The sequence below is a fragment of the Poromitra crassiceps genome, assembly GCF_964638095.1.
Source record: "Poromitra crassiceps genome assembly, chromosome: 6".
Lineage (NCBI taxonomy): Eukaryota > Metazoa > Chordata > Actinopteri > Beryciformes > Melamphaidae > Poromitra > Poromitra crassiceps.
This window is the reverse complement of record NC_139627.1, coordinates 28,401,452-28,429,241: the sequence shown is the minus strand read 5'-3', so window position 1 is coordinate 28,429,241 and position 27,790 is coordinate 28,401,452. Positions and strand designations below refer to the sequence as shown.

Sequence of the window (27,790 nt, the reverse complement as noted above, 5' to 3'; positions counted from 1 at the left end):
GACCCGCAGTATGAGGTCAGACTCTGGACCATGACCCACAGTATGAGGCCAGACTCTGGACCATGACCAGCAGTATGAGGCCAGACTGCAGGGAACCATGACCCGCAGTATGAGGCCAGACTGTAGGGAACCATGACCCGCAGTATGAGGCCAGACTGCAGGGAACCATGACCCGCAGTATGAGGTCAGACTCTGGACCATGACCCACAGTATGAGGCCAGACTCTGGACCATGACCCACAGTATGAGGCCAGACTCTGGACCATGACCCGCAGTATGAGGCCAGACTGTAGGGAACCATGACCCGCAGTATGAGGCCAGACTGTAGGGAACCATGACCCGCAGTATGAGGCCAGACTGCAGGGAACCATGACCCGCAGTATGAGGCCAGACTGTAGGGAACCATGACCCGCAGTATGAGGCCAGACTCTGGACCATGACCCGCAGTATGAGACCAGACTACAGGGAACCATGACCCGCAGTATGAGGCCAGACTCTGGACCATGACCCGCAGTATGAGGTCAGACTGCAGGGAACCATGACCCGCAGTATGAGGCCAGACTGTAGGGAACCATGACCCGCAGTATGAGGCCAGACTGTAGGGAACCATGGCCCGTAGTATGAGGCCAGACTGTAGGGAACCATGACCCGCAGTATGAGGCCAGACTGTAGGGAACCATGACCCGCAGTATGAGGCCAGACTGTAGGGAACCATGACCCGCAGTATGAGGCCAGACTGTAGGGAACCATGACCCGCAGTATGAGGCCAGACTGCAGGGAACCATGACCCGCAGTATGAGGCCATGAGGCCAGACTGTAGGGAACCATGACCCGCAGTATGAGGCCAGACTGCAGGGAACCATGACCCGCAGTATGAGGCCAGACAGCAGGGAACCATGACCCGCAATATGAGGCCAGACTGTAGGGAACCATGACCCGCAGTATGAGGCCAGACTGTAGGGAACCATGACCCGCAGTATGAGGCCAGACTGCAGGGAACCAATACCCGCAGTATGAGGTCAGACTGTAGGGAACCATGACCCGCAGTATGAGGTCAGACTGTAGGGAACCATGACCCGCAATATGAGGCCAGACTGTAGGGAACCATGACCCGCAGTATGAGGCCAGACTGTAGGGAACCATGAATGGTAATGGTAAATGGCCTGCATTTATATAGCGCTTTTATCCAAAGCGCTTTACAATCAGTAGGTAGTCTACATTCACCCATTCATACACCGATGGCGGCAGGCTGCCACGCAGGGTGCCTACACACCATCGGGAGCAAGGAGGGTTAGGTGTCTTGCCCAAGGACACCACGACAGCAGCTGGGAGGGAGCGGGGATCGAACCGCCAACCCTTGCGTCATTGGCCGACCCGCTCTACCTCCTGAGCTAAAGCCGCCCCTCACCATGACCCGCAGTATGAGGCCAGACTGTAGGGAATCATGCATGTCAAGAACAGAGAATCACTCATGACATGTTGACTCACTCTGCCCTGCTGGCAGAGAAAAGCCACAAATCACATATGTAAGCATGTGTCCATGTGCTTGAGTGTGTGTGAGTGTGTGTTTCAATGCATACGTAGTTGTGAAAGACAAAATGTGTGTATTCAATCATGTTTGGAGTACACTGTGTTCATGTGTGAGAGCTGTGTGTGTGCTTGTCTGTCCAGGCGTGTGTGCATATTCACCCTTGTGTGTGTGTGTGTGTGTGTGTGTGTGTGTGTGTGTGTGTGTGTGTGTGTGTGTGTGTCTAACAGACGTTCTGCGGTCATCAGACCAGCCAGGCACCAGCCCCAGACAGCGAGGTCAGAGTCATTCACTAATCATATTAACATTCCTCCATAATGACCTAACACATAACTCTCCCTCCCTCCCTCCCTCCATCCATCCCTTTCACTCATGCTTTCCATGTTACCCTCCTTTCCCTGCCTGTATTTTCTCCCTTTCTCACCACCACTCATTTTCCCTGCCTCCATCTCTGATGTGCTCTCAGTCTTTCCATGCATCCTTCTCTCTTTCTACTCCCCATGCATTCATCCCCATATTGTGTCTTCTTCTCACTGTCTCCATTTGTCTTCTACTTTCCTATCATTAACTCCCATCCCCCCCCCCCTCTCTCTCTCTCTCTCTCTCTCTCTCTCTCTCTCTCTCTCTCTTTCTTTCCATCCCTCTTTTCCTCTCATATGATCTAGTTTCTTCTGACCCCGACTGATTCAGGTTACCTGCAGGTCAACAGTTTAATCTTGGAGCACGCAAGAAAGCCTGGCTGCATGGAAAGCTATAAACCTGTTTGTCTGCCTGCCTGCCTGTCCACTGGTCTGTCAGTCACCCTCTATGTGTCTCCAGCTCCAGTTTCAATCCATCAACTCAAACAGATTTGATCAAACTAGCACTTGTTGCCAGGCAGCCTGGCTGCCGGTCTACATCTGGCTATGTCTGAAGGAACCTCAACCTGAGCAAGTATACAAAATGCTCATGGGGCTACTTGTTCTAAGCATGGCAATGCACGTTCATTTGTATATCACATTTCATACACAGAGGCAATTCAAAGTGTTTTACAAATGACGTCATCCGTCATCTGGCTGCCTGGCAGTGACATCACCGATGACATCACTCATTGATGACATCACAATTGCTAGAGTGACATCAGTCGGAAGGCTGACTGACTCACAACCCTGAGGATAAATTACATCATCAGTGGACGAGCAGAGCTGCCTGGCAAAACATATTGCCAGGCAGCTCTGCTTGTCCACCAGATGACGGATGACATCATCAGTAACACACATGCTGCATAGTGATGTCCAGTTCTTCATGTTTTTGTCCGGCAGCTGGCTGCTGGCCTACGTCTGACTATGTCTGTAGGAAGTAAGCTGACTGACAACCCTAAAAGGTCGGAAGGAAGCTGACTAAACGCTCAAGTGACATCACTCGTGACATCTCTCACCGATGACATCACAATTGCTCGAGTGACATAGCTCGGAAGACAACCCTGAGGACAATGATGTCATCAGTAGCCAGCTGCCTGGCAATATTTTTTGCCTGGCAACACAAAAACACACGCGCATGCCCTTATCAGTGATGTCACTCGGGCTGAGCATGCTCACTAAATATTAAGCAATAGAGTACCGCAGGGATGACATATTTTTGTAGGCTTTATCCAGAAATCACCGCCATTTGTTTCTTCAGTGGAAAAGTCTATGGGGTTTTAGAATGGAGATTTCACTTAAATGCATAAAATAAGGTGTGGTTAACAAATGTGTTTATGGCAATGCGGATTTGGGTTGAGCATGATACTCTTCACAAACGTGAATAACTATTATGCATTTTATAAAAATCTAGTTTTTTTTATAAACACATTTATGTTCCAAAAGTCATAAAAGTTATTCACATTTGTGAAGATTATCATGCGGAACCCAAACTTGCGTTCCCATAAACTTTTGTTAACCACAGACCTTATTTTATCCTGGTTGCTAATGTGGTTCCTCCTCTGGTCGTTAAGGGCGCCTGTTCAGAGGGAGGGGAACTGGTTGGAATAGCGTGAACCTCCCACGTGCTATGTCCTACCGGTGAAGCTTCCCCTGTCAGGTGAAAAGAAGCGGATGGCTAACTGCCCATGTCTCAGAGGAAGCATGGAGCCAGTTTCGGCTCTCCCCAGATCGGCAGAGGGTGAAGTAGGGCGGCTTTAGCTCAGGAGGTAGAGCGGGTCGGCCAATGACGCAAGGGTTGGCGGTTCGATCCCCGCTCCCTCCCAGCTGCTGTCGTTGTGTCCTTGGGCAAGACACTTAACCCTCCTTGCCTCATATGATTGGCATGAATGTAGACATGAATGATGGTGGTCGGAGGGGCCGTTGAGCGCTTTCGAACCACGAAACCACCATGGTGTGAACGAATAATGATTCTGTGAAGCGCTTTGAGCACTTGGAAAGGCGCTATATAAATCCAATCATTATTATTATTATTATTATTATAGTAGCAACCAGGATAAATAAATTAAATTAGCACTAATGGGGGATAAAAATGGGATAAAAAAATCAGGAAAAAAAAAAAGTGATGTCACTCACGCTGAGCATGCTCGTTGAGCAATTGTGCGTAGATGTTGTCACAATGTCAAGACTGATGACATCTCTCACTGATGACATCACAATTGCTCGAGTGACATCGTGGAGACAGAAAGTGGTCCGGATTAAGTGTGAGTGCCGACACTCATGTTCCGGACCCTGCACACAGAATAAAGTTGACCTCAGAGTGCGTAATAGTGCTCTGCCAGTGGCATGCCCCTGACTCAGGGAGTGCCCTTAGGCACAGTCCAGTCCAGTCAGGTAATGATGGACCGGGGGCCTGTCCACAAGAACCAGTCTGTGGGGGGCCGCAGAGAACTAGCGCACCCATATAAACTTTCTGGAACTCAAGGCAGTTTTTTCTTTCCATTAAATATTTCCTCCCTTCTATCAGGGGACATCACGTTCTCCTGAGGTATATATAAACCACCAAGGTGGTTTACGCACACTGACGTTGCACATGTTGGCTCGCAAACTGATGGTATGGATCAGAATCAGAAAGATTTAAGCAGTGTGGAGCAGTGTGCAATTCCTCTCCCTGAGAGCAGCGTACATCCCGGGAGTCCTGAACACAGGCGCAGAGGTAATGTCCAGGGGCAGTCCGGGTTCTCCACCCCCAAATAATGGAACAGATTTGGCCAAGCTACAGTGGACCTGTTTGCCACGAGGGAGAACACTCCTTAGGAGCGGTTCTTCTCTATCAGCAGCCCGGATGCGCCACTGGGCACAGGTGCACGCCTGGCCGCATGAGCTGCTTTACGCGTTTCCCATGCTGTCTCTGATCCCCCCTCTAGCCAGTGAGGGACCACGGACACACACTCCTCCTGATAGCAGGGTCAATGCAGGAATCCTAAAGTCAAATTCAATACTTTTTAAGACATTTTCAAATCATTTTCAATATATTTTAAGACCTCAGCGCCACTTTTGTCACATCAGCGATAGGGGTGTAAATCACAAGTTTCATCACAATAAAATATATAGATTCTTTTCACGATGCGATATTTGCTATCACAAAATATGCCACGATACGATATCGATATGAGTTAAGGGCCTTCATTTTCCCTAAATTGATTTATCAGCTTTTCATACTTTTCAAGACCCCGCGGATACCATGTGATAGCTTCGAATAGGCCAGCAATGCACTGGCAAAGAGAAATTTATCAGCTTGGTGCTTCTCTACAAATCCACCGTCGAGTCCATCCTCACCTCCTCCACCACCGTCTGGTATGCTGCTGCTGCCCTCAAGGACATCTCCAGACTGCAGCACATGATCCGCCATCCTGAAAAGGTGGTCAGACACAGCCTGCCATCCCTTCAGGACCTGCACACTGCCAGGACGCTGAAGTGGTCTCGGAAAATCATGGTCGACCCCTTCCACCCACCCACGTCCTCATCTTTGAGGCTTTCTCCCTTGGCAGAAGACAGGTCTGGCGGCACCAGAACCTCTCGTCACAGGGAGTTTCTTCCCAAGTGCCTCTTCAACAAGAACATAAAGCGCCCACAAATGACTTGTATCACTCCCCCACCCTGATGCCCCCTGAGCACAGCTGGCTTAGTAACGGGATGAGCCCCCACCCCCCACCATTATCCTATCCCCCCTCCCTGCCTGTTTTAGTTTGTTTTTTTTGGAGGGGGGGGGGGGGGCATTTTGGAATAAATTAAGCATGTTAGTTTATGCAGCACAACACACGGAAATCATAGTCTACACGTCAGCTCTAATCAGCTCACATTCACAAATCACATCCATTCTCGCAAGCCACACACACCACTGCTGCTGCTGGAAAGCTTTGCCCCTACCACCCCATCCTCCACCTTTCTAGTTCAGTCTTAGCATGGAGCAAAGGTTAAGCATGTATTCAACGTCTTGCTTTGGACTCACTCTTGTATACCCAGGGAGCATCTTCTGTCAGCGCCAAACAACTGTATTTCCATTTGTTGCAATAAATTGTTGAATCTATGAGGCTTCCCGACTGAAATCTATTTATTTATGCAAGCAGGTACTTCTAGCAGTGTTGTGTCCACACCGACACATCTTCAGCACATCCTTGTGTGGCAAAAAAGAATAAAGCGTTATGGCAAGCAAGCGATGGGTACTTCCTGTTGCAGCTTCCCGTCACTCTAAAATATTCTGGCCTGTTTTTGCGTTTCTGTGAGGCAGCGATCTAGAATCCACCACTGATTGATGCCCAACCTCATGGTGTAAGACAGACAGGCACTTACATGGACATCGTGCACAGGATAAAATCATCATATGTCAAGGTGACGCTTCCCTGTTGTGTAGTATCTGTTCGTAGGAAGTGGTCTGTGAGAGCACGGAGCCTGACACAACAGGCCATGTAGTCATCGAAACAGATGCAGCCGTTTCTGGTGTAGCGTATGATGATTCGATTCAGAATCTGTGGACTGATTATGTAGCCCATACCGCTGATTGCCTCATACATCTGAATTGGTTCAACACTCCCATTGGAGGCCTGGTCATACATGATGAAATACTGCTTCCAGCCATTCACAGCCGTGTACAGCTCCTTGAACTCATTGAAATCCATGTTCCCTGTGTTATCACTTTCTAGCTTTGCAATCATGAGCGTGCATGTATCCAAGCTGATGGGAGTGTGGCTGCTGCTGATACCAGCCTCGGTCAGACAACTCTGAAGAGCTCCTGCATCAACCTCACCCTCCTGGTCTGCTATTGATGAAAACAAAACCCACATGGGATCAACGGCTGGCCTAGGTGGGGTGCAATATGGCGCTGGATAGCCCTCTCCATACGAAGGATACCCTTCCTGGTATGGTGCACCTCCCATAGGCCCACCCATAGTGTCTCCTGGCATGCCTTGGGGAGGCATCCCCTGTGGCATGTCTTGCATCTGTCCCTCATACCCCTGCCCAGGCGGTGCACCATACATTCCTGGATAGCCCTCTCCATACGAAGGATACCCTTCCTGGTATGGTGCACATCCAATAGGCCCAGCCATGGGGTCTCCTGGCATTCCTTGGGGAGGCATCCCATGTGGCATGTCCTGCATCTGTCCCTCATACCCCGGCCCAGGAGGGCCGCCAAACGTTGCTGTATAGCCCCCTGCATACAAAGGAGATCCTCCCTGGTATGGTGTACCTCCAATAGTCCCACCCATGGGGTCTCCTGGCTTCCCCTGATACATGTCTTGCATCTGTCCCTCATACTCCATCCCAGGAGGGATGCCATGCGTTGCTGGATAGCCCCCTGCATACGAAGATCGTCCCTGGTCTGGTGCACCTCCCATAGGCCCACCCATGGGGTCTCCTGGCATTCCTTGGGGTGGCATCCCCTGAGACATGTCTGGCATCTGTCCCTCATACCCCATCTCAGGAGGGATGCCATGTGTTGCTGGATAGCCCCCTGCATACGAAGATCGTCCCTGGTCTGGTGCACCTCCCATAGGCCCACCCATGGGGTCTCCTGGCATTCCTTGGGTTGGCATCCCCTGAGACATGTCTGGCATCTGTCCCTCATACCCCATCCCAGGAGGGATGCCATGTGTTGCTGGATAGCCCCCTGCATACGAAGATCCTCCCTGGTCTGGTGCACCTCCCATAGGCCCACCCATGGGGTCTCCTGGCATTCCTTGGGGTGGCATCCCCTGAGACATGTCTGGCATCTGTCCCTCATACCCCATCCCAGGAGGGATGCCATGTGTTGCTGGATAGCCCCCTGCATACGAAGATCGTCCCTGGTCTGGTGCACCTCCCATAGGCCCACCCATGGGGTCTCCTGGCATTCCTTGGGGTGGCATCCCCTGAGACATGTCTGGCATCTGTCCCTCATACCCCATCCCAGGAGGGATGCCATGTGTTGCTGGATAGCCCCCTGCATACGAAGATCCTCCCTGGTCTGGTGCACCTCCCATAGGCCCACCCATGGGGTCTCCTGGCATTCCTTGGGGTGTCATCCCCTGAGACATGTCTGGCATGTTTCCTTCATACCCACGGTATCCTTGATAAGACATTTACAACAGGTTATACAGGTGCAACAGTCTAATATCATCATGATGGCAACATCACCAATGACATCACAATTGCTCGAGGGACATCACTGATGAGATCATCATTGCATAATGACCGATGACATCACACTTGCTCTAGTGACATCACTGATTATGACATCATCACTTACATAATCACCGATGACATCACAATTGCTCAAGTGACATCACTGATGAGATCATCATTGCATGACCGATGATGACATCACACTTGCTCTAGTGACATTACTGATTATGACATCATCACTTACATAATCACCGATGACATCACAATTGCTCAAGTGACATCACTGATTAATCATCACTGACATAATCACCGATGACATCACAATTGCTCAAGTGACATCACTGAGTCATCATCAGTGACATCACCGATGACATTAGCAATTGCTCGAGTGGCACCACTCATGAAACCCATTGATGACACCACTGATGAGATCACTCACTAATGACATCATCACCGATGACATCACATTTGCTCTGTGTCATCAGTGTGACATCATCGGAGACCTCGCCACTCTTTTGGCGACCTGATCTTTCTTTCTTTCTTAAAGCTGCCTCGGCCATTGAGATATAATATGAATGGAGGGAGTGTCCCTATCTCCTCCCTGTATGTTCTTTTGAAGCCAAAATCCGGCCAGATCACTGAACCAGAGTCTGCGCAGTAGCGCCCTTGATTGAGAACCTGTGAGAGCTCCACGCCCCTCTGAACTTTCTTATGTAGAGCTGCTGTTTCTAGAATGCGCACAGTGCGTTGTGTATTTATATACAGTCTAGCTCTGTAAATATTACACTTTAAGTTGTAATATTTTTTTGTCTCGCCAAAAGTAACCAGGAAGATTCCCACTATGAGATCAGTTTATCAAAATGACGCCTGTACGAAAATCTGATTTTGGTTGTCGGAGATTCAGACCTCCGGGCTGCTGCTGTGCTCTCAGCGCTCTCAGCGCGGGCCGGAAGTGGAGGCAGGCCTCAGTCAAGACAACAGCCTCACTGGGGGGATTGCTGTGTCTAGCCTAATGTTTTCGTGGCATTTTGATTAACTTTATGATTTAATTCCTTTTGGAGCAAATGTTGGTGTTACAAATCTAACCTTGACGCTTTACGCAACGTTGTTTGCTGGTGTTGTGGGTACTGCAGCCTGTAACGTTCTCCGTTGTCGGAGATTGAGTTGTACTGTCAATGGTTGTATCAGCCAGACAAGTCAGACCTCCGGGCTGCTCTCAGCCCGCAAGAGGAGCCAGGGCTGCTTGGCTCAGCCTCTCACTGGGGGAAATTTCTCGGATGAACAGCTCTGTGTTGATTAGCCTAATGTTTCCGTGGCATTTTGATTAACTTTATGATTACATTTCTTTTGGCGCAAATGTTGGTTTAACAAATGTAACCGTGAGGCTATGTTGTTGTACCCGCCCGGTAGTGTGTGTAGGCAGGCCAAACTAACGTTAGCCTAGACCTGAGCCAGGCTGCCTGGTCTATTGCCTGATATATCGTTACTAAGAGAGGAGCTTGTGAAGGATGAACATCCCCACAGTCAAAGCATTTCCCCCAGATATGCATATAAAAACGTTTGTTGCTTTAATAGCCTACAAAAAATAAAACGTCTGTATGTCATGCTAACCCGTTAGCGATGAGCTAATGGTGCTTGTGTACTACTAACGCTAGGCCTCATCTCATCTTATACCCGGGACGGGAGTTAACGTTATAAAACACATTTCCTGTCAGTTGGACAACCTGGTCAGTTCTGAAAACATGTGTCTATTATTGTGTTATTCCAGCTATCGTTATCGGTTGTTAAGTTATAGTAATATGAAAAACAGCCAACTAGCGCAAGCAGCTAACGCTGCTAATGCTAGCCTGCATGTTAAAACCATTGTGTAGCCTACCTATAACGTAGCTGGAGTAACTCATAAAACACATATTTTCTGAACTTACTTCAGTCCCCAACCAACATTAATTCCTCGCGCACAAAACATTTGTTTTCATTCCTCAAAACAATGTTCTTTTTATTGGGGTCCATTGATGTCTACTGTAGCCAGCACAGCCAACCATGAGCCACCCGACCTCCAGGCAGCGTTAGATAACATGAAGCCGTGTGTCTTGTCTGTGACGATAGATCTATTATGTGCAGAGCCTGTCCAGCCAATGACGGCTTGAGACTGGCTGCCACAGCTGTCAATCATCCATTTTTATCCCTTTTTACATGTCAAATAACTACTTAAAAACAAACTGATCAGAAAAATGACCACTTGCACAGGCATTAGCATGATAATGACTATCTAAAATGATACAAACCACCTTTGGAAAAAAATTATCTGACGTATACTGTGATTATTTCGGTTGTGATTTTCCCATCCACTAACATGGGGAGGCGGGCCTTGTGACCTAATACTGGATTCAGCCGTCAGGGCGGCGATCTAACATGCAGCGGCTTCACTAAACGGGAGGTAAAGTGGCGTCCATCTTTATATAAGTCGATGGCCTCGGCCCATAGTGGCAACACTGTAAAATATAAAATAAGAATGAATTAGGTGTGTTTTCATCGGAAATGTAAATAAACTCGCAAATTCGCATTCTCGATTCCTAGGACTGCGGCCTGTGCGGGCTCGCGACCTCACCCGCCCTGCAGTATAATAGCCTTATATTGCCTCAGACTGATGACATCATTGATGACATCATCCATGATGACATCATCTCAGAACTTATAATAGCCTCACCCAGGAAGGATGTCATCAAGCATGATCACATTAGTGTCTAGAGAGAGTGGCATCAGCGGAGGACCAAAATGCGAGACTCATTAGCCAATGAACACCCAGCAATGGGTCTCGCGCTACTTTTGAATGCTAAAATAAAGCTGATAATGTACAATTTGATTCAAGAAAAAAAAAAACTTTCAAAGTACAACACAAACTGTCCATTTTGCTGCAACACGACAGTGCTGCTTAATCCAGGACCTTACTTCCTGGAACTCTTGAGAGTAAAAAACTGGTCCATTGGAGTGAATGGAGATGTCGGGACTCTTCTATCTACATGGCTCTGGATCACATCAGTGGTGACATCATAACTGACTGATGACATCATCCCTGATGACGTCATCACTGGTGACATCATCACTGACTGACAGAGGTGTGGACAGCACACAAATTGAAACAGAGAACAGAGTCCATAATGGAAATTATAGACAGACAGAAAACAGATCGAGCCCACCCTGACATAGCTGTGGCTGGGTGATCATCGGTGAAAATGCCATCAGCGAGTATCATCAGTGATGTCATCAGTGATAATGTCATTGGGGTGACATCATGAGCTTTTAGCTAAAGCACTGATGATGTCAGACCTTATATGCTAACTTAACTGCGGAGTCTCATTTGAAGACGGTGATAGTGGATGGATAAATCCAGAAGGAGGCGGTAATGCAACGTAAAGGATGTCAACTGTCAAAAAGCACCACAGTAGAAGAAGAATTAAAAACGGTGTCACAAAGAACCACTGACAAGGAGGCTGGGCCCATAGAAGTTGATGTACAGGACATACAGTAGATGTTGGAGTACTGTAGTGGTTGTGGCCGCAGTAATACCGGAGCCTGCGCATGCGCTAGCAGGAGAGTCAACATGTGGCACTATCTTGCCAGTAAATTTAGCAGTTAGCGGCCCTGCTGATAAAAACAGTGGTGAAGCTGGATTCGGAGGTCAGGAGGGAGAGTGCTGAGCCTGTGGTGACAGAAGCGTTACCGAAGGTCGCACCTGTCCCATTTCAGGGACCTTCACTGCAGACCGGATCCGGCTGGCAGACTATTCCTATCCAACTGAGACTTGAGAAGCGATACAAATACCTCGACTCACCAGGCAAGACCGCGGCTTCGCTAAACCCCCGCTTCCGGCCTAGCGGAGCCGACGTAGCACACAACTACAAAGGGCTTCCCGAGGAGCGGACTTTTTCTCTCTCAAAACAATTGAAAACCACCGTCATGTTAAAGCTGAGCAAGGAGATAGATTTTATTTCACCAGAGCCGAAGGCAGCAACACAAAAGACTGATGGAAATAACAGAAGAGAAGGTAAGCCCCACTATACCAGCTCAGTGGCCTTGTGGTCTGAGTGTCCGCCCTGAGACTGGGAGGTTGTGAGTTCGATCCCCGGCCGAGTCATACCAAAGACTATAAAAATGGGACCCATTTGCCTCCCTGCTTGGCACTCAGCATCAAAGGGTTGGAATTGGGGGGTTAGATCACCATATGATTCCCGAGCGCGGCGCTGCTGCCGCTCACCGCTCCCCCAGGGGATGGGTCACGGAGAACAAATTTCACACATTGTGTGACAATCAGTGGGACTTTACTGACTTTACTTTAAACTGGTATCCAGCATTGACAGTAGATACAGTAAACACGATCCTGCCTGACCAATCAGTCGTCTGCAGTGTTTTCACGTCACCGTATGGTACCGGGTCCACAGCGCTGGAACCTCAACAAAGCAGGGACCAAAACTAGCACGACTCAACCCTGACTCAACCCGGGCTGTCCAGGTTTTTGATCGGTGCAATGAGACAAAAAAGCGAGATGAGCTGGGCGGGGCCGCGCTAATACCAGCGGTGGAAATGGGCCATAAGAGGCACTTCCCTCACTGGGAAAGGGTTTGGGTCTAGCGGGGCCTCAACATCTGCTGTGAAAGGCAGCCCTGGATCAACGCATGTCAACATCCACGAGTCAAGAGGTACATCCTTCCACCAGAGTCCCTCTGCTGCCCAACATGAAGAAAGCCTCCTAAGGTTTGGCGGATCAAGTTGGGGTGATACGCAGCGGGCGTTCCATATGGATTCTAGGAGGAGGCCGACAGAAACCTGCTCCCTACAGAGACAGCTGATTCATTAGTTGGCCATCATTGCATCCTTGTTTTGACTGAAGCCAAAAAGGAGTGGACTTCTTTCCCTTACTGTTTCTGGAAAGGCAGAAATATCCGTCAGATTAGAAATTGACGTTGGAAGTCCCAAGAAATGCCAGGCGCCAAACCTTGACCAATTTGCACAATTGGTCAAATGCTCTAATGCAATTGAGCTGTTAATCTGTCAGTGAAGTGGATCTTGGGCCTGTTAGTGCTGGGAAAGTCCTCTAAAGTCTAAACATCTCATTACACTTACGTATGGTGTGCTCTGTGTGTATGTGTGTGTGTGTCTGTGTGTGTGTGTGTGTGTGTGTGTGTGTGTGTGTGTGTGTGTGAGAGAGACAAAGAGTGCAAGAGAACGAGAGAGAATAAGCAGTGGGTTTTATTAAAGCACTAATGTGTTTTTCCATGAGAATATCTGTGGTTATGAGGTTTTAGCGTTAGCGCTTGGCAATGCATGTATACATGTGTGTGAGAACACATGTGTGTGTGTGTGTGTGTGTGTGTGTGTGTGTGTGTGTGATACGCAAACATGTATAATTTGCTTGCAAGTTTATATTTGTTCCTTTGCCCATGTGTGCATATGTGTGTGTGTGCAATGCAAACTCTTTCTCTGTGTGTGTGTGTGTGTGTGTGTGTGTGTGTGTGTGTGTGTGTGTGTGTGTGTGTATGTGTGTGTGTGTGTGTTGCTGTGGCCATTGGCTGCGGCACAGTGTATTCCAGTAGATTTACGGTCACCCGGCGCTGGCACTGAGACGAGAATATGGCTTTAGTTCGGCAGCCTGAAGAACAAAATAGTCTCACTTTTTCTCCTCTCCTGTCTTCATTTCTCTTCCTCCCATTGCACTGGCTGTATACATACAGTATATTAGGCTCTCATTTTTGGCTGGACCGCAACAGCGGGGCAGCCCTACAAACGCCAATGTCACTGAGTGACTGAGTCGCTGGATGAGTGATGAAGTGGCATCATTGGTTGGCCGTGGCATGTGGTTGCTGGATCACAGATCACTAGCTGCTAGTTAGAGTCTGTAGATCACTATCAGCTACAGATCACTAGCTGCTAGTTAGAGTCTGTAGATCACTATCAGCTACAGATCACTAGCTGTTAGAGTCTGTAGATCACTATCAGCTACAGATCACTAGCTGCTAGTTAGAGTCTGTAGATCACTATCAGCTACAGATCACTAGCTGCTAGTTAGAGTCAGATAACTATCAGCTACAGATCACTAGCTGCTAGTTAGATAGTCTGTAGATCACTATCAGCTACATATCACTAGCTGCTAGTTAGAGTATGTAGATCACCATCAGCTACATATCACTAGCTGCTAGTTAGAGTATGTAGATCACTATCAGCTACAGATCACTAGCTGCTAGTTAGAGTCTGTAGATCACTATCAGCTACAGATCACTAGCTGCTAGTTAGAGTCTGTAGATCACTATCAGCTACAGATCACTAGCTGCTAGTTAGATAGAGTCTGTAGATCACTATCAGCTACAGATCACTATAGCTGCTAGTTAGAGTCTGTAGATCACTATCAGCTACAGAGCACTATAGCTGCTAGTTAGAGTCTGTAGATCACTATCAGCTACAGATCACTATAGCTGCTAGTTAGAGTCTGTAGATCACTATCAGCTACAGATCACTATAGCTGCTAGTTAGAGTCTGTAGATCACTATCAGCTACAGATCACTAGCTGCTAGTTAGAGTCTGTAGATCACTATCAGCTACAGATCACTATAGCTGCTAGTTAGAGTCTGTAGATCACTATCAGCTACAGATCACTAGCTGCTAGTTAGAGTCTGTAGATCACTATCAGCTACAGATCACTAGCTGCTAGTTAGAGTCTGTAGATCACTATCAGCTACAGATCACTAGCTGCTAGTTAGAGTCTATAGATCACTATCAGCTACAGATCACTATAGCTGCTAGTTAGAGTCTGTAGATCACTATCAGCTACAGATCACTATAGCTGCTAGTTAGAGTCTGTAGATCACTATCAGCTACAGATCACTAGCTGCTAGTTAGAGTCTGTAGATCACTATCAGCTACAGATCACTATAGCTGCTAGTTAGAGTCTGTAGATCACTATCAGCTACAGATCACTAGCTGCTAGTTAGAGTCTGTAGATCACTATCAGCTACAGATCACTATAGCTGCTAGTTAGAGTCTGTAGATCACTATCAGCTACAGATCACTAGCTGCTAGTTAGAGTCTGTAGATCACTATCAGCTACAGATCACTATAGCTGCTAGTTAGAGTCTGTAGATCACTATCAGCTACAGATCACTAGCTGCTAGTTAGAGTCTGTAGATCACTATCAGCTACAGATCACTAGCTGCTAGTAAAGCCCAATTTATGCTTCGTCTGCCAACACTTTTGAAACGGTCGCCGACAGAAATGAGGACTTGAGTCAACACTTTCAAGTGTCTGCGAGCAGTGTCTGCTACCTGGTGAAATGTCTAGTGTCGCTGACTACGTCACATAATGTCGCGCAAGTCTGATTGGCTATATAGACGGGCACGCGCGACTTCCTTGTTTTAGTTTTCGCTGAAATTAAATTAATGAGCTTGTCCCCGGTATTTTTATCAGCATGTCCTTGATGTATGACTTAGTGAAAATCACAAAGAACACCGTGACCAACTTCCCAGAGAGAGAGGAGGTGATTGTGTGGTTGTGTGTCATTATATGCGGCTGCAGTTACATCTTGCCTCCGACGTGGGTTCACTGACAGCATTCCCTCTCTTGGCTGTCTGCACTAGTTCTCTGCCTCCCTCTGTCTCTAGCGTCACGTGACCGTTGCACCGCGGAGAGAAGCATAAATGCAGCAACATGAGCGACACTTTATTTTTCGTCTGCGACCATGTGCTGAGCGACACTTTCTAATAAGTATAAATTAAGCTTTAGAGTCTATAGATCACTATCAGCTACAGATCACTAGCTGCTAGTTAGAGTCTGTAGATCACTATCAGCTACAGATCACTATAGCTGCTAGTTAGAGTCTGTAGATCACTATCAGCTACAGATCACTAGCTGCTAGTTAGAGTCTATAGATCACTATCAGCTACAGATCACTAGCTGCTAGTTAGAGTCTGTAGATCACTATCAGCTACATATCACTAGCTGCTAGTTAGAGTCTGTAGATCACTATCAGCTACAGATCACTAGCTGCTAGTTAGATAGAGTCTGTAGATCACTATCAGCTACAGATCACTAGCTGCTAGTTAGAGTCTGTAGATCAGTATCAGCTACAGATCACTAGCTGCTAGTTAGAGTCTATAGATCACTATCAGCTACAGATCACTAGCTGCTAGTTAGAGTCTGTAGATCACTATCAGCTACAGATCACTAGCTGCTAGTTAGATAGAGTCTGTAGATCACTATCAGCTACAGATCACTAGCTGCTAGTTAAGAGTCTGTAGATCACTATCAGCTACAGATCACTAGCTGCTAGTTAGAGTCTGTAGATCACTATCAGCTACAGATCACTAGCTGCTAGTTAGAGTCTGTAGATCACTATCAGCTACAGATCACTAGCTGCTAGTTAGAGTCTATAGATCACTATCAGCTACAGATCACTAGCTGCTAGTTAGAGTCTGTAGATCACTATCAGCTACAGATCACTAGCTGCTAGTTAGATAGAGTCTGTAGATCACTATCAGCTACAGATCACTAGCTGCTAGTTAAGAGTCTGTAGATCACTATCAGCTACAGATCACTAGCTGCTAGTTAGAGTCTGTAGATCACTATCAGCTACAGATCACTAGCTGCTAGTTAGAGTCTGTAGATCACTATCAGCTACAGATCACTAGCTGCTAGTTAGAGTCTGTAGATCACTATCAGCTACAGATCACTAGCTGCTAGTTAGAGTCTGTAGATCACTATCAGCTACAGATCACTAGCTGCTAGTTAGAGTCTGTAGATCACTATCAGCTACAGATCACTAGCTGCTAGTTAGAGTCTGTAGATCACTATCAGCTACAGATCACTAGCTGCTAGTTAGAGTCTGTAGATCACTATCAGCTACAGATCACTAGCTGCTAGTTAGAGTCTATAGATCACTATCAGCTACAGATCACTAGCTGCTAGTTAGAGTCTGTAGATCACTATCAGCTACAGATCACTAGCTGCTAGTTAGAGTCTATAGATCACTATCAGCTACAGATCACTAGCTGACAGGAACGTGACAGGAACGCCCTGCCGGGGCTGCAGAATCAGACCCGTCTCAAGTTTTGGGCACAGGAGCAGTTTAACTTCACCAAGCCAGAGGAAGTATAAACACATCATGTGCGGTCCAGGCATATACTATACATACTGTACATGAATACATAAAGGTGGTGGGGGTTTAAAATAAAGTGAGATTAGAATGGGCCGAATATAAAAATAAGAATAGCTGGCTGGGATTTTCCCAAATTCTATTGTGAATCACACAATGGTGTGTCTGTCGGGGGACGGTAACTGACAAGGTTAGAGAGAATACTGGACCCAGTTCAGAGAGGACTGACGACTGGAACCTTGAACCAAGAGGAAACATATCCATAAAAAACACACAGACACCCCCCCCCCCCGCTCCCACACACACACGCACGCACGCACGCACGCACGCACACACACACACACACACACACACACACACACACACACACACATCCAAAATGCACATATTAAAAAATGAATATACACATACATTTATTTTTTATGAATGGCGACATACAGGACTGGTCCGGATATAGTTGTGACAGTACCGGGAATTCAGTCTTGATCAACAGGATATGATACAGTTGGTGACATGCATGGGCAGCAGTTGGAGGCAATAGAGATCCAAAGTCCCGTCCCTTCCGTTCAGGGCCTACACACACAAGTATGGTAGTGAACAGCAAGAGAGGCTCCAATCTGCATTTATTCTGATAAAAAACAGTATATTTCGATGTCCACAGCCAGCTATCACAACAAGCAACATTTGTACCGTTTTGTACTGGACTATGTTAACGATGAAACGTCGATTAACTGCCGTTAAGAATGTAACAGATTCAAATTAATTCACTGTTTTGACCGAAAAATGCTTTGTTACTTTGTATCACTGCAATCTCCAGAGCTCCCACTGTTTTAACTTTTATACCAGTCCAGCAGAGGGCGTACCTCACCCAAACTACTGGCGCATGCAACAGGAGTGGTCACGTGAGAAGCTCGTTACGTGAGGAAGTAGGAAGTAGGAGGAAACAAACAGAACTCAGAGCGCTAGCAAAACAGGCTAACAGCAAAACTCAGTCCAATGTGGGAGCATTACACACTAAAAATATGAAAATGCTAAATGTAACTATTGCGACGCCTTTCTCAAATACAATTCCAGCACCTCGTCAATGACGAATCCCTTAAAGGGATACGTCAACATTTTGAGAGTTTAGGCCATTTGCCATATTGCCGATATTAAAACTAGAATGTAGATGCCTTTATCTTCACTCTGCGTGCCGTGCAGTACAAAGAGGTAGAGCCCTCACTGCTATTTAGCTTAGTGCTACAAAGGCAGTCTATGGTACTTTTGTCTACTCCCATTCAGTCGCCCAAAATACACATTCCAACAGCGCCAGAAACATTCACATGTACACGTTGTGACTCGTGTACTCACCATGCGATGTAATAATAATCCAAAGTTATGTGAAATGGTCATTTTTGTACTAAATCCAATCACTCCCACTCACACCTATAGGAAATGTAGACTTCACTCCAACTAACTTGCATTTATTTGGAGTGTGTGAGGAAACCAGAGGAATTCCCACACAAATAGGCAGACTCTACACAGAAAGGACCATGCCTTGAACTTGGCTCCCTCTTGCTGTGAGGCAACATTAGTATTTGCTCAAATGCTTCACTATCTTTGAGTTTGAGTTTCAGGTTTGGAACTATGCATTTTTTTTCTCTTCCCTTCCCCTATTGATCTGACGCTTCCTGATCAATACCTCTTTCCATTATATCGGACACTTTCAAACTAATTTACATAAAAAGTAGTTGGCAAAAGTTACTGGTCTCTGTGAGGTGGGGACACAGGGGGCTATAAATTACCAAAAGAAACAAAGACAAAACACACAAAAACACTCCAGTTCTGAAGTAATGCAATAGAGTAAGCTGTTTTTAGGAGCAAAAATCTATATATTGCAGCCCTCCTGTAATGAGTCCTGTCACAACAGATCAGAGGTATAATCAGTGTGTGTGTGTGTGTGTGTGTGTGTGTGTGTGTGTGTGTGTGTGTGTGTGTGTTCAAAGTATTCAGGAGTTAAGAGAAAAAAGAAAAGGGAGGATGAAGAGGAGTATTGTGGTAGGAGGAGCAGGCAGATGACGGGGGAAAGGGCGCGGTGAGAAGAGGAAAGGACGTCAAGAGAAAACAATGAGAGAAGGGAGGAGAAGGGACAGCAGATAAGTTGATGAGTAAATGCCTCGTCAGGGTGGAGTGCGATAAAACTCCTCCGCTTTCACAGTTGACTGATTTGTGCAATATTAACTTGGGCGATGGTGGGAGGTAAATTGCTCCTTTCCCCAACTTTGGAGACCCAATAATTTGTGCTAAGTGGAATCAAGGGAGGTGATATCAGCCATGTAATTAATGCATCCATCAAGTTAACTAAAGATATTTTGGGAAAATGCAATGATGAACATTCATTTAGCTGCCTACCATCCCCCTTTGATGAAACCATATTTCACTCGGCTCGAAAATGTCTACTTTTTACTTCCCACGCCTCGTCAGGAATTGAGAAGCGATCAAAGCCGAGCTGCCTCCAACGTTAGCTGCCTTCATGATCTGCTGATAGCAGCAGTCTCACTCACTCTTACTTTATAGCAGCAGTCTCACTCACTGTTACTTTATAGCAGCAGTCTCACTCACTGTTACTTTATAGCAGCAGTCTCACTCACTGTTACTTTTCAAGCTCACAACATTGGTCATTGTTAACAGGACAGGAATTAGGAGGAGGGCAAAGATAGGGAGGTGAATTAGAGGAACAGATGGAATGAATCATTGTCTTGTCTCCTGTCTCGATCTTGACTCATATTGGGTGGGATTAGTGTAAATCACCTTCGCCCTTCCACAAGTTGACTGATTTGTTCCCGTTTTAATGCTAGGGGAGGTTGGGCAGCTAAACTGCTCTTCTCACAGATATGCCCTCAAATGTAATGCTACAGTAAGTAAGGAGATGCAAGGTGGACAATGATGAGAGGTAGAAACCTAGAGAAATGATGGAAGAACTTGCTCAGCGGTCAATCAGTCATATGGCCATATCTTATGCCCAGTGCAAGTGCAAGGGCAAGGGTTATCGTTGCTAGTTTCTAGCACTCAAGATGTAACTTTTTTTCTTTTAATTACCACTGGGTTACTGGAACATAATAATAATAATAATAATAATAATAATAATAATAATAATAATAATAATAATAATAATAATAATAATAATAATAAATTGTATTTGTATTGCACTTTTCATTTTGGACAAAATCCCAAAGTGCTACAGAGTAAAAAAAAACATGTCCTTTGATATACTGACCCAGTGGTAATTAAAAGAAAAAAGGGAGATTTGGAGTGCTAGAAACTAGCAAAGATAACACTTGCCCTGGGCTAAGATATGGCCCATTGACTGTGGTTGTAGTTGGAGGCTCCATGTTTGGATTGCTTCATAAAGAACATGATGCAAGCTGCTGCTATAAATGTGCCAAGCAAAGCCCTGCCCGGATACACAAAAGATGCATCTAAATGCAAATGTAACCACAGCAGTGTTGTGAGTAGACAGTAAGGGCTAATGTACACCGCCTCCGGAACAGATGCGGTATGGCTGCCAACAGACCAACACTCATGTAATCTGTCAGACGGATGCGGGATCCGACAAAAATAGAACAGGTGCTGCAATCTTTCCGTACCGCATGTATCGCCCATCAATTAACATGGGCGAGAGTCGATCTGACAGTTTTGCCGGATCCGCAACGCAGCCGCAACGCATCTGGTGTACATTGCCTGTAAGACCGCTCAGTATGTTCTACAGTTGAGGTTTTCATGCTATTTCAAGTTGCATCACTGCAAACTGCAAATACCACGGGCAATTTAAATGACTAACTGCAAACAGACATATTTGAAACTAGACAACAGGAAACAATAGATGGATTATTTTAATTCTAATTAAATGGTGTATAAATAAAGGCTGTATGACACCACCCGCAGTAACAATTGGCTGTCATACCCTCTGTGTAGGAGTGTGTGTGTGTGTGTGTGTGTGTGTGTGTGTGCGTGCGTGTGTGTCAGGAACAGCACTCTGTTGATTTAGTTCCCCTCCTTAGGGATAAAAGTCTGTTTACAAAATACACACACAAGCCCAAAACACACGCACACACGCACGCACGCACGCACGCACGCACGCACACACACACACACACACACACACACACACGCACGCACGCACGCACGCACGCACGCACGCACACACACACACACACTCTCACACTCACTCACACACACACACACACACACACACACACACACACACACACACACACACACACACACACACACACACACACACACACACATGGGAACAAACTTGTGGTGTGGCTTTTGTTGCTTGATAATTGTTTCTAGGCAAACATCATTTGACTAGCAAAGACAGCTAACCCATGAGCATGAATCAATGAGATGGTAATGGAGCCACAGGGACACACAACACACTCAAAATACTGTGGCTACATTACATTAGGAACTCTCTCTCTCTAGTCAAAAGTGTATATTTCTCCTTTCTCTCACCCTGAACAAAAGAGTTTCAGGTTTGCTAAGTTGTACTTTTTATAGTCATTCAGCAAATTCTACAAAAAATGATGTATTTTGGACAAACAAACAAACCAATAAAAGTGAAATTGAATTAGTTTGCAATGGGCTCGCCTCCATCACTCCTCACTTCCCACAGAGAGCAAGTGGGGTAACTAATCACTGCTGCTTTAATTAATAAATGCATCATCCTTAACGAGCTGGGCTCTTTAGGCGCTGTCGTGACTGCTTGCCATTGTGTTTTCCTTTCTCTCTTTTTTACTTCCAAACTTGAAACTTCATTTCTACCTCTGAAGCATGCTAATTGCTCTCTCTCTCTCTCTGCTTTGTAAACAGCAACGTTTTCTCATTTGGCAGCAGAGAGGGGTGAATGTATGGCTATTGATCGCAGTGGAAAGGAGATTGCCCCTGGCTGGGCACCAACCAAATTACTTTTAGATGTGCATTAAGGTGGGGCGAATACAAGTTTGGCATAACACACTGCATGGGTAGAGGGGCAAATGTTTCAAGTTTCCAAAACATTCACTGTACCTTTATGTACTTTGATATATAAAACTCTGGCCGTATAAATATATGGATGTAGCTACCTTGACCTCACCCATCTCGGGTTTTGAAGCCTCAGGGTTGGCATTTTCACCGTCGCCATCATGGTTATTTGGCGCCAGAAGTGATGCAAATTTGGACAAGAAGAGCCGCGGCACGGCCTGCTATTGGTCCGTGATCGGCGAGCTGCGCAATCACTGGACAGGGGACCTGTCAATCAACCCCCGAAACATAGTCTTTTGTATCATCTATTTTACTCGAAATGGGACCATAATTTACACGGCTGCGCCACGGAAGCCGTCTGCCTCATTATCGTAGTGAGATATCTGTATCTCACTACTGAGTCTTTTGTTTACAATGCCGTGTGGCTTATTTATACATACTGTACATACATATACATTATTTCATATACATATTTAAAATAGACACTTTAGACCACACTTATTAGTTGATGTACATGTTTAAATGTACCCATGTCCTTGTTTGTTTAAGCTTTTTGTGTGTGTGAGTACATGTACATTGAGAGCAATGGACACCGGAGTCAAATTCCTTGCATGTGTACATACTTGGACAATACGACTGATTCTGATTCTGATGATGCTGTATTGAAGAAGACTTGAAACTGCAGATTGAGACCATAAATTCATTAGGAATGTGTGTACTGGGGCCATAAATCAAGTGATAAGTAGGGTCATTTTCCCATTCACTTCCATCCATGTAATCAGACTTCTTTTGCAGCCAGTGGATTCGCCCCCTGCAGGCCATTCGAGACTACTTCCTCATTAGTCTCGCTTGTCAGATTATCTCCGCAGGAGAGGGTCTGGGGGTCCATCCACTGAAAGTACCAAGCAGGCCTGCTGCTTTATTGCACGATTCATATCTTTGCCAAAACTTGCCATATTCAGCGTGTAGGTTGCTAGCTTGCTAGCTAGCGTTGTTGTTGTTTCACAGTGGTGGAGGCATTTGAGAGCGACACACAGAGAGCGGAAAGGGATTTCCCTTCCCTCCGAGTGAAATGGTCGGAGCCAATGGCAGAGCTTAGACCCGCAGCCTGCTTACAATGAGTCAGACTACTTCCACATAGGCCTCACAAACGGAGCTACGAGCTAGCCGCTTGATAAAACTCCACAATATCGAATGCCATCTTAGTGCATCAGAGAAACCAGAATAAATGTAAAACTGACACTTTAATTTGCAGCTCTTAATTTAACTGGCTGGGCTGCTGAAATATACTCACTAACAGGAAACCCTGACATTGCAGCAGTCCATGCAAACCTACAGAAGAACAAGTGTGCTAGTGCTTTCTAGCTGCTCGGGTGGTGTGGGGGTTGTGTGCATGATTGGAGTGAGTGAAACTACTTTAACTTTAAAACCTCCGCTTGTTAACACAAAAGTGCTGAGGTAGCACAGTGTTGAGAGATTCACTGAACAAAATATTTAATTCATGTATTGCACTAGAGCTGTCACGATTCCTCGAGTACCTCGAATAACTCGAATAATTAAAATGATCGAGGCCAAAATGATTCGCCTCGACACAGCATTTAGAGACTGTGTTTCTCACGGACGCTTACTGGTGTGGCACAGCGCTCTTCCGGTGTAAACACGTGAGGACACATGATCGCAGACAGACCAGAGAGCAGCTATAGCGAGCGGACCCCGCAAAATGGAACGAGGTGGTGGAGAAAGCAGACAGGAGGAGCCGGGAAGGGAAGAACCAGGGCCGAAAAAGCGACCGAAACTGTCTAAAGTGTGGGATCATTTCACGCTGAAAAAGGACACAAACTCAGTGGTGTGCAAGTACTGTAACGATACTTGCATATCACAACAGTACCTCGTCAATGCTTCAGCACCTGAACCGTAAACATCCAGTCTACGCATCCACCAGCGCATCTACGTCGAGCGGAGCAAGGTAACGTAACGTTAACTATACACAACGCTAATGTAAATGTATGCTAATGATTGCTACTTGATATTAAGACTAGTAGTAGTTGTGCTGCTGGCTTGCCACGTTGCCAATATGACTATTAGTAACTGCATTCACGCTGCATTTTTGTGATGTGGCTTGCCGTTTTCTGTGAGAAATACAAAGCTCAACCTAACATTAACGTTAGCGGCTAATTTAACAGCGTTGTGTGTGTGTGTGTGTGTGTGTGTGTGTGTGTGTGTGTGATCACACTAGCCTGTTGGTGTGTGAGAGAGAGTGAGTGTGTGTGAGAGAGAAAGAGTGTGTGTGTGGAGAATGTACATTTACACACCCTAGACCGGTCGACTCTTCTCATGATGATTGCAAACAACTATTTAATTGGTGCATTTTAGGCTCCAATTATTACACCACCTGACCTGTTATCTTGCTATTCTGATATTTGTGTCAATAATAGGCAAACAGGGTGTGTAAATGCACATTCTCCAGTTTTGTTATGAACTTACCTAATAAATATCAATATTAATTATTATTTCACCTCTTTTTCAGCGGATCACAGTGTACTATGGACAGCTTTGTAAGGACGGGTGAAAAAGATGAATGGTGCCACTGCCAGTTCTATGCATGTCTATTCATGTTGTTTTTTCTAAGAAAGAAACTAATGTAGTTGTTTATTTGAAGAGATTTATCTTATTTTTTGGTGTATATTTACGATAAGCCTTTGAAAACACAAAAAAGGGTTCTTATCCGATTACTCGATTAATCGATGGATTATTCGGTAGAATACTCGATTACTAAAATAATCGATAGTTGCAGCACTACATTGCACATTGTGTGTCCACATGCATGCGGCTATAGTTAGAACTTAGAAGATGGCCGAGCTACCTGCTGGTGTGTGGATGTCCGCAGGCTGCAGTGAGGGTCCTGCCCACGCTGATGTCTTCTACTGTACTGCCTGGGGTACGAGTGCACATGCATCTCCCATACGCACGACTGTTAAGGCTCAACATGGCTTATATTAAGCAGGGCATACTTGTATTATTCTAGTCGTGCACATTACAAAAAGCATGTGATGTGATGAAGATTTTGTACCCGCCTGGATTGAAAAAACACCAAGCACGGCAGGCAGCCAAGTTGATGCAGTCTCTATTCATCTCATCTGTGTCTGATGCTCAGTAAAAAAATAAGAATAGAAAATAAATAAGGCTGATGATATCAACTCTATCAGCTCGATGCCTACGGGAACCATTCAAATCCAAGAAAGTCCTGTGACTGACAGGCGGAGATCTTTGATCTGGCAGCAGACTCAATAAAAGTGGTGATCACTCTGATAGCTGATAGGGAATATGAAACCTCACACGTAACCACACACACACACACACTTACTGTACACAAACACTGGCAGGCATGCACAACCACACAGTGATCACTTGGATATCTGATACAGTGCAACAACGTACATACGCACGCACGCACGCACGCGCGCGCACACACACACACACACACACACACACACACACACACACACACACACACACACACACTTCATCATAGACACATCAGAACACTGTTGTAGGTGTTTTGAACGGTGTCTGTGGGTTTCTGTGGTGGACTTACACTAGTACATTTGTGTGTCCATATGTGTGTGTGTGTGTGTGTGTGTGTGTGTGTGTGTGCACACGCGTGCATGTGTGTGTGTGCTCCTCACCCTGTGTGTGTCGTTTTCGGGTCCTCTGCGTCGTGGGTCAGGTTCTTCATAAGCTGGCGCCATTCCCTCTCTCCTGGCCTGCTGGTATTCCCTCCTGAGCTGCTGGATCCTGTCCACACTGCTACACGCACGCACGCACATGCACACACGCACGCACGCACGCAACACACACACACACACACACACACACACACACACACACACACACACACACACACACACACACACACACACAAGCATAAAAAAGCACAAACATGGTTTCAGAAACAAGCATGTGGATAAAACGGTGCCCTGCATGTAAAATGTTGTTGTGAAGACATGGGGGTATAACTGAAGCTTTTAAATCTCATGTAAGATACATAATGGTGAATACAGGGCATTTCCATATATCCAACAGCAGCAGTTTTAGCTAGGGATGCACAATATGGATGTTTTTCAGCCGATACCAATAACCAATAATTACCTGCTTCTCATGGCCAATGCCGATAAGATAACCAATTATTTCACATTTTTGTACTTTAAAAATAACCTGTTGTCTATAGTTTGCAAAGATGGATGATTTAATATTTCATAGCTCTAACCTAACCAATCTAAATTACATCACTATTGTGAACACAACAAAAGCAAAGGACACTTCTGACTCTTCAAATGTTCATTTATTTTCCCTAGTAAAGTACCGTATTTACCCAAATAATAACATTGCAAGTTGTTGTAGTGTTGTGTTTGGGATGTGGCTATGTTCAGACTGGTCGTAGCCTATTTGCTGGTGTTGATAGAATTGCGTCGGTCAACGTCATCTTATTTGCAAGTGCATTGTTGCAGTGCCAAATGCCCCATTTAGTGTAACCATGGCATCTATTATTCAGGTGTGTGTGTGTGTGTGTGTGTGTGTGTGTGTGTGTGTGTGTGTGTGTGTGTGTGTGTGTGTGTGTGTGTGTGTGTGTGGCTACACGGTACAGTAGGTAGCCATGGCTGATTGTTGATTTTTGGTATCCTCCAAGGTGTGTGGGCTGACGGTGGCAGTTGATGGGAGTGAGGACCTTTGCACTAAAAAACATGCTGGACAGGAACTGTCCATACCGAATAATGGCCTGGTGCAGGTCGGTGCAAAAATAAATAAACGCCTGCAGCAAATATGCGCCTGGTTCTTTTAAACGCCTGGAGTCCAAATCGATTGCCCGGGCTACTATTTGGGGAAATACAGTATATCAAAAAACTTCACAAGCATACTTTTGTTTATATAGAGCATTTTGCCTAAGAATTCAAATTAAATGCTTTGACATAATCATGTCAATGTATTAAACAGGTAATTAGTAGGACTGGACCCGGATATTCCACTATTCGGATATTTGTTTGGCGGGTAGGTATTCGGTTTTAAATTTTGGTATTTAGATATGATTACTTTTATATTATTATTATTATTATTATTATTATTATTATTATTATTATTATTATTATTTTGTTTCTAAATGTAGGCACATGTAAGATTGGCACTAGGACCCCAGTAGCAGTGGGGCTGGCCAGAACGTGTGCATCCTGAGGAAATGGCTGTCTGAGAGAGGAATACCTGAGTGGTACAGACTATGAAATGTGCCCCCAGCCAATTAGGATGTAAGCCATCACTTCAAAATAACTGTCTGCTTTCCCAGAAGACGTTGAGACTGTCAATGCAGGAGGCACTGTGGGCAGTGCAGGCTGATGAGAGCCAGGTGTGCAGAGGCAGTAATGCCCCACACCACGGCCACAGGAGGTGCTGTGGGAAGTGCAGGCTGATGAGAGCCAGGTGTGCAGAGGCAGTAATGCCACACACCACGGCCACAGGAGGTGCTGTGGGAAGTGCAGGCTGAGAGCCAGGTGTACAAAGGCAGTAA

At 45.9% G+C, this 27,790-nt stretch overlaps 1 protein-coding gene across 1 annotated transcript in view; it reads right to left on the bottom strand.

Moving 5' to 3' along the window:
- Positions 1-27,790, bottom strand: part of LOC310777830 (partitioning defective 3 homolog B-like) — a gene marked incomplete at both ends in the record, with an annotated part of 422,164 nt that overhangs the window by 64,414 nt on the left and 329,960 nt on the right. Inside the window, one exon of the mRNA XM_083638182.1 lies at positions 25,920-26,040. Coding sequence (XP_083494308.1) covers positions 25,920-26,040 — 121 coding nt within the window. The remainder of the gene's footprint in view (positions 1-25,919; positions 26,041-27,790) is intronic.